This window comes from Gorilla gorilla, chromosome 1 (assembly GCF_029281585.2).
Source record: "Gorilla gorilla gorilla isolate KB3781 chromosome 1, NHGRI_mGorGor1-v2.1_pri, whole genome shotgun sequence".
NCBI lineage: Eukaryota > Metazoa > Chordata > Mammalia > Primates > Hominidae > Gorilla > Gorilla gorilla.
Genome location: NC_073224.2, coordinates 41102802 through 41115030, shown reverse-complemented (window position 1 = coordinate 41115030; position 12229 = coordinate 41102802). Strand labels below are relative to the sequence as shown.

The 12229-nt window shown below is 37.4% G+C and overlaps 1 protein-coding gene and 1 long non-coding RNA gene across 4 annotated transcripts in view; one reads left to right on the top strand and one right to left on the bottom strand.

Annotated features, from left to right (window-relative positions):
• LOC115933756 (centrosomal protein of 170 kDa-like) overlaps positions 1–12229 on the bottom strand; it is an 86603-nt gene that overhangs the window by 49678 nt on the left and 24696 nt on the right. Inside the window, 2 exon segments of the mRNA XM_063708604.1 lie at positions 10345–10638; positions 10825–10988. Coding sequence (XP_063564674.1) covers positions 10345–10638; positions 10825–10988 — 458 coding nt within the window.
• Positions 1–12229, top strand: part of LOC115933758 (uncharacterized) — a 36233-nt gene that overhangs the window by 12045 nt on the left and 11959 nt on the right. For 2 of the 3 annotated variants that reach the window (XR_008677322.2, XR_008677320.2), the window contains exons 5-6: positions 4279–4477; positions 11586–11771. This is a non-coding gene — a long non-coding RNA (uncharacterized lncRNA). Of the gene's footprint in view, positions 1–4278; positions 4478–9847; positions 9930–11585; positions 11772–12229 lie in introns of all 3 variants that reach the window. The other variant, XR_010134700.1, reaches the window with a different exon arrangement.

Genomic DNA, 12229 nt, shown 5'->3' with positions numbered 1-12229 from the left:
TCTATGCGTTTCTGCCTCTAAGTAGAAACACATCCACCTGTGACAACTTTTATGTGAAAACAAATATATAAAGTTTATACTGTCTATATACTTAAAGTTAGTGTACTTTTCACACTTATAAAAGGTACCTACAATCTGAAAAAAGAGCTGATAATTGTACAGAACTTGAGAGCTCCTCAAAACCAAGACCAAGTATGCTAGGTTCTCTCACCTTTCATTTTAGATTCTATTCCCAGGTGATTTCACCTAGGAACATGCAAGGCTTCACTTCATTTACCAACTATATAGACTGTTGCTTACTGTCATCCCACCTGCTGGAAGGCTCAATGGTATTTCTTTTTTTTTTTTTTTGAGACGGAGTCTCGCTCTGTCGCCCAGGCCGGAGTGCAGTGGCGCGATCTCGGCTCACTGTAAGCTCCGCCTCCCGGGTTCACGCCATTCTCCTGCTTCAGCCTCCCGAGTAGCTGGGACTACAGGCGCCCACCACCACGCCCAGCTAATTTTTTGTATTTTTAGTGAGACAGGATTTCACCGTGTTAGCCAGGATGGTCTTGATCTCCTGACGTCATGATCTGCCCGCCTCAGCCTCCCAAAGTGCTGAGATTACAGGCGTGAGCCACAACGCCCGGCCTCAAAGGTATTTCCAACATAGTATCTCAGCTCTAGGCTCATGATTCTCTTCTCTGGTCTGGTCTCAATCCAAATCCCAAACATGAGATAGTACAAAATCTAGGTCTTTCATTCAGCTAGGAACTTCTGTAGGCTAGAAGTCCACAGTGGGGAAGGAGATGAGACACCTAATTTTTATGTTTGCACCCCAAGTTTGCCAGTTTCTAATTCTTCCAGAGTAGGATCAAAGGAAGGCGGAATAGGACCGGAGTAGAAAACTTCTTTGTGAACTTGCACTTGCATGGAGAGCTGTCTGGGCCTGGCAGATGTTTAAAGACAACTCATTCGTATTGGGCGTAGGAAGTGGCTTTCACATATTCTCTCCTACAGTTCCCCCGATCCGAGTAGATACATCTCTATTTGTGGAGTGAGCCACAACCCCTCTGCCATGGCCTTTAGGTCTGGGATAAGAAGGCAGTACATCCCTCTCTATCCCACTCCAACAATCATGAAACAATCTTTTCTTCTGAATACATTTGTATATTTGGCATTTCACTTTGGGATTTCAAATCCAAAGCTCAGTGGCTACAGTCAACAATTTTAACAACCTGTTACTGAGGAATGGCACTTACTCTCCACAGGCTACTTGGCTAGCCACTGCAGGGGATTACAAAATCTGTATGACAGTCTTTGCTTTTGAGGAGGTTACGTCTGATAAAGGAGCTTATAAAAAGAAGAGGCTGTCACCTGAAAGAACCATGCAGGAATATTCTGTAATTAAAACCAAATATCCATAAGAACCAAACTATATTTTTAGATTTTAGTTTTAAGTTTAAAGAGACTAAACATTCTCCAGATAACAAACTCGTACAATACAAACCCAACCTATGAAAAGTTTGACTGATTTTTTTCACTAGCATATTATGATCATAGTCATTATTATTGAAAAGCTCAGTCTGTGCAAAGATGCACAGTGTCCAATTCTGAAATCAGAATGGTGAGGATGGGGGATACAGGGTCAACTTTCATGGGGATAAATATCCTACCTATTGAATATTTGCAGAGAGGTCAAAATTTACATTTAGTAACATCACATACAGGAAGCTTGCTGATTGTGACAGAAAATAGAGACCATTGTGAAAGAAGAGAAGCGCCGTGGGGTAAGATGTAGGCATAAAACTATAGTAATACAATGTAGAGAAAAATGATAATTCAATAGCAATAGTGCTAATTTATTAGTTTAAAAAATATCCAAATCAGTAGGAATTCAGAATTCATATTCCCACAGAAATGAAAAATATAATGGCAGATTAAACATCTAACTTCTACAGTCTTATTTTAAAGTAACAACTGAAAAATAGTATTGCATTAGTATATCAATCACATCAAGGTGTCCAAGTAAAAATGTACTCAAGTTTCAACCTCAGATAACCAGAACATCTTTCTCCTCAATGAGCAAAGACTTCTTGGGTAAGGAGAGCAGGGTCTCTGTTGGATCAAATCAATAGTAGAGGTTCCCATGGCCCATGAAAATAATTTGACACTTTAAGAATTAAGAATTATGCAGAATTCTAGCCACTAGTGTCAAGGAACTAAATCAGGGTGATTTAAGAGGGGAATTTATTTTTGTAATTGTCTATGAAAATCTAATTTTACTTTTAAAAAGAAAAATCCCTTAAAATTCAATGGAATAAGTTATTCTGAATATTTAACACTGTGATTTTTATCACATATTTGTAATCAACTTTTAAATTTAAAATTCAGACAAAATTATTAGAAGAGCACAGAAAGGGAGTCAGAAGAGACATTTTATAATTTATCCTGGTCCACAAATAAATATATGTACATGCACATTCACAGCAGTGTTACAACAGCCAAAGGAAGAAACAACACAATTATCCATCTGTGGATGAATGGATGAATAAAATGTGGTTTATGCACGCAATAAGATATTTATTCAGCCATAAAAAGGAATGGGCAGGGAGTGGTGGCTCATACCTGTAATTCCAGCACTTTGGGAGGCCGAGGCGGGTGGATCACCTGAGGTCAGGAGTTTAAGACCAGCCTGGCCAACATGGCAAAACCCCGTCTCTACTAAAAATACAAAAATTAACCAGGCGTGGTGGCAAGTGCTTGTAGTCCCAGCTACTAGCGAGGCTGAGACAGGAGAATCGCATAATGTGAGCCGAGATCACGCCACTGCACTCCAGCCTGGGCAACAGAGAGAGACTCTGCCTCAAAATAAAAAAAAAAAAAAAGGAATGAAGTACTGATACAGGTTACAACACATGTGAACCTTGAAAACATTATTCCAAGTGAAAGTAGCCGGTCACAAAAGACCACATATAGTATGATTCCATTTATACAAAATGTCTAGAATAAGCAAATCCATAGAGACAAAAAGTAGATTAATGGCTGCCAGGAGGCTGGGAGAGGAAGGAATGGGAAATGACTGCTTAATGATTATGAGATTTTGTTTTGCAGTGATGAAAATGCCCTGAAATTAAGATAGTGCTGATGGTTGTACAACCTTGTGAATGTACTAAAAGCCACTGAATTGTATACTTTAAATGGCTAAAATAGTCAATTTTATACTATATGAATTTTACCTCATATTTTCTTTAAATGGGACCCTATCTTCTTCTTTTTTTTTTTTTTTTTTTTGAGATGGGTCTTGCTCTGTCACCCAGGCTGGAGTGCAGTGGCACGATCTTGGCTCACTGCAACCTCCGCCTCCCGGGTTCAAGCGATTCTCCTGCCTCAGCCTCCCAAGTAGCTGGGATTGCAGGCGCATGCCCCATGCCCTGCTGTTTTTTTTGTATTTTTAGTAGAGAGGGGGTTTCACCGTGTTAGCCCGGATGGTGTCAATCTCCTGACCTCGTGATCACCTGCCTTGGCCTCCCAAAGTGCTGGGATTACAGGCGTGAGCCACTGCGCTCAGCCTCTGTCTTCTTCCTTTGCTCCCCTGTCTGGGTGAAAACATGTTCTTAAATCTTTGTCTTCCCTCTTAACCTATCTTGTGTCCTTGATTCTCCCCATTACTTAGAAGTCTTACATCCATAATCTCTTCCCTCCCATCACTTCCTACATCTTTCTTGATGTGCTCTTTCTTTCATATCTTCAAATTATACTTAGATCTCATCTAATTCCTCTAAAATTTAAATGTCCAATTTCTCTCCTTTTTATGGTTCATTCCCTGGTCATGCATCCCCTCTTACAGTCCCTATAAGCTGGAAGTTCAGCAATAATCATATTCCCCTTTCCTTGCCAAGCAGATTTTCCAGCTGGAAGCTGTCAGGTAGGTATCGCTAGGAACTCAGAGGTAAGTCTAGTCTATTTATCACAGCATCTCCCTGAAATTTATACATTTCTTCTTCTTCTGAGACTATCTATCTTTGCAGCTTTCATACTTAATATTACAAGGCTAAGTTTATAATATATACAAGGTTTTAAACTATATGTTTTAACAAGTTATTTTGGAATCAAGATATAAACTAGTTTCAGCATATAAAAATGCAGAAAAATTTCTTTGGGGGGGCGTGGTTGGATTTAATTAATCTATAAATTCATTGAAATAAGTTAGCCAATATACAATGAATCATATACAAATGCTAACAAATGAAAAAGCAGGTCACAAATTTTTCTTTCTCATTCATTCACATTCAAAAGATATTTATTGAGTGTCTATTACATGCCAGACACTGTTCTAGACACAAGGGATACGATGTGAACAAGACGAATAACATCATCTTAGAGTGGACAAACAGAAAATAAACCAGATGGAAGTGAGTTCTATAAAGAAAACACAACATGGCAATCTGATGGAGAGATATAAGAAGTGAATGATGCAGCTACTTTAAATAGACTGGTGAGTAAAAGCCACTTCAAAGTGAATTATGAGATGGGTATAGAGTTTCCATTTTTCAAGACAAAAAGTTACAGAGATGGATGGTGGTGATGGTTGTGCAACATTTTAAACATATTTAATAACACTAAACTCTACACTTAAAAATTGCTAAGACGATAAATTTTCTTATATATATTTTCCACAATACAAAGATGGAAGGAATAAATAAAATGAATTATGAGAAGCTAGGCATGCCAAAAAGACAAGGAAGAGCTTATTAGATTGAGGGCACAATTTCCTCAAAGAGGAAAATAAATAGAATTTCATACAATAAGAGAGAAAGGAAAATGAGGACAAACCTATTATGTCAGGCGTCTGGCTGAATAAAAGGTGAGGGGTCCCTCGTGAAGCTTTGGAAATTAACATAGCAGGAGAGGGTTTCTTATACCCAGGAAGGAGGCAGCAGAGGTTAAGAAGGGTTGAGGAGAACTAATCAGAGAAACCAAAAGTAAGCTCTCCTGGTAGAAATTAAAAAGAAAAAATTCTCAATATAGAAAAAATTGCTCAGTCAAAAATAAAAATGCTGACTCTGTTGTCAAAGTCTTCTCCTATTGTCCAAGGCTCTTACTTGATCTCCTACTCCTTGAGTTCCCATGCACATCTAATTTTCTATCTGAGTGGACTTTGGACATCCTGCCTTCCTCTGAGTTCTATGTAGCACTGTCTACATAGATTTTGATTCCGGTTTATCTTCGTTTCCCTGGCTCTTACTTGGATCTCATCTTAAATCTTGCTGTGACTTTCAGGGTTTGGAATATTTTTACAGGGTCCAGATCCTCAGCACTGACTTTCTTGAGCTGTTTGACTCACTGCTGTAAATGTTCTTCCTCCCATGTTTCTAGTTTTGTTATAGGTCTCCTGGCTCTAGATTCTTCCCTACCAACTGTTGCTTATAGAACCAGCAGTGACCAGGCCCTATGAGGGAAGAAAAGACGCTAATAAGAGGCTTTGTAGGGGAGCTATATTGACACAATGAACAAGAATCAAAACTCAGGACAAGAAAAGTATCTGGCAGAGTTGGTCTATGGTATGAAATTTATGAGGAGAAATATTTCTTTTAAGAGGATAGTTCCTCAAGCCCTCCACAATGATCATTTTTTCTTGTTCCTTTAATGTTTAGCTTTCTGTTCTTACCACAAGTTTCTCCTATTTAGCTTAAAAGGTTAGGAAGTAACCCTGACAAGGTCTTCCTCTTGCCTCAGTGGTTATCTCTTTTGATGGAAGAGTGGAGAGAAGAAACTGGTACTGTGATGGGAAGGTAGTTATCGGAGAGGCCAAGGGAGAGAGGGTTGGGAGAGATAATTACTACTGTGAGAGATAAATGCCTTTAATCTAGGCAGTCAACAGCACTTTCTTATAGTGTATTTCCATGTAAACTTAGATGTAAAACTTAAGAGGTCTTTATCAATATCAGGTATTTGTGTTAACATTTTAAAGGTGAATTTGAGGACATGCATAAAATAAGGTGATCTATTGAGAGAGACAGCCCCAAAATACAAACCCAAATGCTGTAATCTCATAACTTGGCGACAGAAAAAGAGGGTAGGTAGTTCACTATCTTTTAACTACTACCAGCACAGAAAAATAAGGATACAGCAGTTTAGCTTGGTCATCTCTTTAAAGAAATCCTATTTTAATGCTATGCAACTCTTCCCAAGGTAAGATGCAAATACATGGTTTGCGCATCTTCTTTAGCCCAAGAATTACAATGTATTTTGGAGAAAAACTGAAAAGGCATTCTGTGCTCATCATAGTTAACATCAGTGTGTCATGTGATACTGTTGCTTACTGACTTCTCTTTGCTCTGCTTTTGATTCCAAGATGCTATATATTCCTTTGGTTTTCTCTTATTCCTGTTTCATATTTTTCAGTTTCCTTTGTTCGCCTTCTCCTTTGTCCATCAGTTTTGGTGTTGCTGAGATTTTCGTACTTTATTTGCTCTCACCCTATACATTTTCTCTGATTAATCTCATCTCTTATTTTGTATTCAGTTACTGCTATGGTATGGATGTGGTTTGTCCCTGACAAAACTCATATAGAAGTTTAATTGCCAGTGTGACAGTGTTGGGAGGTGAGGCCTAACGGGAGGTGTTTGGGTCAAAAAGACAGATCTCTCATGAATATATTAATGCTATCTTGTGAGTTCTTGTTCTTATGGGAATGGATTTGTTCCCTTCACAGTAGACTGTTATAAGGTGAGGCAGCCCCTCTTGTTTTGCCTTTTTGCATATGTCCACTTCCCCTCTGACTTTCTCTACCATGTTTTGACCCAGCATGTAGCCCTTAACATAAGCCAGCCATATGTGGAGCTATGCTCTAGAATTTCCCAGCCTGCAGAATTGTGAGCTAAATAAACCTCTTTTCTTGATAAGCTACCCAGTCTCAGATATAGCAACACAAAACGTACTAAGACAGCTGCCCTCTATTGTCTAATAATTCCCAGATCTGTATTTTTAGCCCAGGCCTCTTACCTAAGATCTAGTCATTAACTAATTGACTACTGGACATGACAGCAGCTTTTAGATTGCCTTCTGTGCTTCTGGCATTTCCAATATTCAATCCATACTTCACACTTCTGACAGTGACTCGACCATGTCATTGCCCTACTTAAATGTTTTCAATGATTCCCCACTGCCTTTGGCATTAAAGTCCTCAGTATGATATATAATGAACTTCAATATCGAGTCCAATCTCATCTCTTCAAAAGTAACTGTGGTCCTCTGAACAAGTCATGTGTGCTGCCGTGCTTTCGAATAGGCTGTTCCATATTTCTGGAAAACTCTACCTAGCATGCCTGTTATGGGATTAATTACGTATGTTTCACGACTAGCTCAGCTGGCAATATTTATTGAGGACATTTTATATGCTGGCACTAGGTTCCTACAGTCATGGAGTTTACATTTGTTTGTGTCTCTTTCCAATGGGAGTGGGGAGGCAAATGAATAAACAGTGAACTGGTGAAGCAGTAATAAAGCTTATGATTAAAATGAAACAAGTTGATGACAGTGACTACTTTTTTTCTTTTAACTGAATGATTAAAGACTTCTCTGAGGAAGGAATGTCCTCTGAAGACCTCAGATCTCCTCTTGGAAGCTATTGGTAGCTTTCCTCCAACAGCTTTATTTTTAAAGTCTTGGTTTTCGTCTGTGTATATCTATTCCAGTACACAGCCATTTCTTGAGAGGAAGAGCTCAGTCTTTTCATTGTGAATCACCTTCTCACAGATACAAAGCCTGGCACATAGTTAATGTTGAATTAAAGTTGCTAAATAAATGAATCAATGAAATAGAACACATCTCAAATGATGACGTGAAAAGAAGAGTTAGACCACATGAACGTTTCCAGGACCAAAGAACATTTAAATTCAGACAAACAACAGCTGATGGCCCCAACTTCAATCCCACACACTCAAACCTCAAAATGGAGAAACTGGATGACAACACTCATCCAGGCAACTTGATATGATGCCTGTATCTACTCCTATCCTCCCCAAAGTGCTTTTTCTGCCTTCCTTCTGGCTGTTGTTGGTCTTTATTTTCTTCATACCCACAGCTTACTTCATCTTACTCAGACATGATTCCTGCTTTTATGCTTTTGTTTTCCCAGAGCCTGACTTTAATTAGCCCGAATTTGGCTTTAAGCTTTATGTGGATTCAAGCTAATGGAATCTTAGCTCTTTTTCTTTGGTAGTCACAAGATAATGTAGTGAGCTTTGTTCTTCCCAGCAATATGGTCTCAGCTTCATTTTCTGGTTTATACAAACTAAGAATGACTTTGAACTATGTACACAGTCACACACTACCATTACTCCTTTAAATGACTCCTGCTTTAAAGTCTTGGGTTTCTCTATCCACAGTGTGACCATATAATTTGCTGTCAAAATGGACTCTGAGAATAAAAAATGATGCTTATGATAATTGCAGGCAACAGGTGTAAAACAGGTTTTGTGGCCACCCTCTCTATCCAGCAGTTTCCTGAAGAGTTTCATCTGCTACAATGACTTCTTTCTTGGCTTTCTGCTGTCCTGGCCAAGCTAGCCCCTCACACTGTCACTTCCACTGTGGTTTTATATTTAACCCTTTCAGTGCTAAAAGAACATTCTGGGATTTGTCAGTGCTTTATGTAGAGATTCAAATGTGGAAACTCCTAATAACAGTAACAATAAAGCAACACTTATAAAGCAATATAATAAGATAGGTATTGTGATAAGCCTTTTACATGTTTTATTGAATTCTTTTTATAATCTAGTGATATCGCCTCTGTTTCAGAGATAAAAGAAACTGAGGCTTAAAGAGGTAACTTTACCCAAGGGCACACACTAGCACATGCAAAGTTTATATTTAATCCCAGATCTGTCTGCTTACAAGTGTCCATGTTCTTAAATTGCACTCTCTCTCTCTCTCTCTCTATATATATACATATAAAATCCTTCACTGCAAAATAATCTTTTAATGGGAAAACATCAGCCATTATGATCAGTCATTGAGAAACATCAGATGTTTCTTAAACACTATACTTTTCATATTAACAACTATAATATTGCTCACCTATTTCCCAGACAATGGGTCTCTAAAAGTTTGGAGTTGAGTAGCTCAGTGGTAAACTTTAAGCATGTACTCCACAATAAATGCATGTTTAGAAATTATACGTACTGTCTTACAGTGTAGAAATAGATTTTATACACTATAGAACACAATCCAAAATAAAAATTAAAAATATGAAAATAAAAGTAAACATTAAATTCTAATATTTTTCCTGCATCCCAAAGGGTTATCTTATCTTGCCCTCCTCCCTGAAGAGGCCATTCCAGAAACTCATCATCTAAATAAGTGCATCTCAAATGTTAATGTGCACATTAGTCAACTGGAGATCTCATTTCTAATGTAGATTTTGACTTGGTATATATAGGATGGGCCTGAGAAGCTGCATTTCTAACAAGCTTCCAAGTAATATTTATGCTGCTAACCCATGGAGTGGATTTGAGTAACAAGAATTCAAACAAAAGATTAACGTTTAGCCAAATGGATACTGCTATTTTGCAAGAGGTAATATTAGGTTGGTGCAAAAGTCACTGTGGTTTTTGCCATTACTTTCAACGGCAACCTTGATAGCTGATTCTAAAGTCAACCTTTCATGACCATTGGCAAAACTGAGAAAAATTACTTGTTAAACCATGCAACAATCCTTACACACGCTAACCAATAATATCAAAGAATACACTTGAAATGTAGGTAACTATCAAGACTGGTCATATACGTGGTTAAACTAGTAAACTAAATCATAAACAACTGATTTTGTTTCCATATACTTCTCTTCTACCACCAACGACAGCAGTGAATAGAAATTAAGAAAAAATACAGACAAAGAACAAAGCTAAAATAAGTATTTTCATCTTCCAACATGAAATCAGCAGGTAGGAAATCTGTGGTTAACTATTATTGGCTAATATCTACATTTATGTTTAACAGAGTTATAGCAATGTTTGTTGGTTGTTTCTTTTTATTTTTTAAGTAAATGCAAAGCAAGAATGTCCAAAGCATACTATTTTTAAAACCTATCTTTAATTTACACAAATTTAAAAGGTCCAAACCTTTTAAATTTTATGTACTTTAAACTTTATGTATGAAACTCAGCTAAATTCAGAATATCAGCAAATAAAATCACAAAGCATGTTGGTCTTACTGTTAGTCTTGCAGTTCCCTAACAAAACCCTAAAATTCACATACCACTGACTGCATGACAACATCTCATGCTGACTCTCCAATAATTTCCACCAGTCAAATACACCACACAACAACTAAGATCACACTCAAATTTCAATTATTTACCTTGTCAATCATTTTTCTTGCTTCCACTTCCTCACTGTTGGGATTCTCTGACTCAATGGTATAAGTACCCTTGTCACTTTGGTCATCATCATTATCCTTTTCAGAAGTAGCAGAAGTTGCTTGATTTTTTAACATTTTATCCATCTCCTGGCTTGGTCTGTGCCCAAGACTCCCTGAACTTCTTAATAATGCAGTTTGTAGGAAGGGTATTGACACCAATGGCTCCTTTGATTTCTGTTTTAACAATTTCCCATGTGGAACACCATGCCCCCCTCTGTGATGCGCAGAGCTAGTCTGTAAAGACAAAGAAACCACTTTGGCATCTGCTGTTGGAGACTTTGCTTTCTCAAGTTTTGTATGTGGTGTTGAATATGTAGTTTCCTGACACAAGATTCCCACACTTTGAGTAAAAGAATATGACCTTCTTTTTCTGGGATTGTCTTCATCAAAGAATGCAATCATAAAAGCAGTTTGACTTACAACAGCTTGGTCTTGACGCTTTTCAGTAGCCTGGACCTTCTGTAGCTTTTTGTGTTCTGAATGGTGGCGTCTTAAGTGTTCCTCAAGAGTTGCACGTTTGCTACAGCGCCTGTGAGCCCCAGCGTTCTCTGAATCACTTTGCGTACCATCATCATGTTTATTTCCTGGATACAAAAAGAAAACACACAATAGAGAAGGAAAAAGTCCCATGTAGAAATTTAGAAGCATATACAAAAGTGCTATTTGTTTTGCTCCCCTCCTCCTTTTCAATCCAAAGTCATATGTTCTCTTCAGTAACAGGCTCAGCAAACTTGCTCAATTGCAATGGTTACATTCAGATTTTATCAACTAACAAAGAGGTCCTTTATAAACAACTGAATAGGATCGCCTTTCTCCAAATTTTAACTTTATAATGTTTCATCAATGTCTTAATAGATAATCGATGCTCTATCTCTGCGATATTTGTATTCCTAACATCAATAAACATTAATTCTGCCTTCAAATTATACACCGTATTTAGCAATAAAAAATTTGACTCTAGCATTAGAGATGAAAAAAGACAAGAAAAAGGATAATGTCACTGAAATGCTTACTGTTACACAGGAAATGAGAACACAAGTATTGTAAAAATGTGATGAATCTTAAGCTTCACTGATGTTCAGTACTTTCAGAAGCTCAGCATATTTTTCCTTTTTATTAAAAAGATTCAAATTTGTAGTCCCCATTAATTATTGCAAAATTTTTTCCACATATCTTTCCAGCTATGAGAATTTTTGAAAACTGCATCTGCACTCGAAACTCTAGTGGCTTCAGAGTTAAAGAAAGCATGCTGAGAGGTCTATCAATGCAAAGGGTCATCTGTGAAATCTCCACCTAGATCTAAGGACCACTGGGCAAACAGCATGGTGCTAAATATAACCAGCTATTTTCCCCATGAAGCATATCAGGTTAGAATATATTTGAATTTTGAAAGATCACCTCTTTAACAAAGGTTTTTCTATTTTAGAGCAAGTAAAAGTCACTAGTTACCCTTAATGGTTCTGTTAGGTTTTGGATGTGATGACACAAAAATTATTTTTTTCCTGATTTAAAATTCTCATTACCTAAATAATAAGTATATGATAAAAATAATCAAATGATATTGTATTATTATAGCATGAAATTATTAGAAAGTCAAGTTATTCTGTGCATGTTTTAAATGGAATCACAAATCAGAGCTTAAATTAGTTTTAAGCTTCTTTAGCTATAAATGAATTTAGTCAACAAGGTACATTCTAATGCTTCCAGGACTAAATCTGATTTTTAAATTTACCCGGGCTACAAATTTTAATGTGAACACCCACTGAATAATATGATACCAAACAAAATAATGATCAGACATGAAAGACTTGGGGGTGGGAGAAGC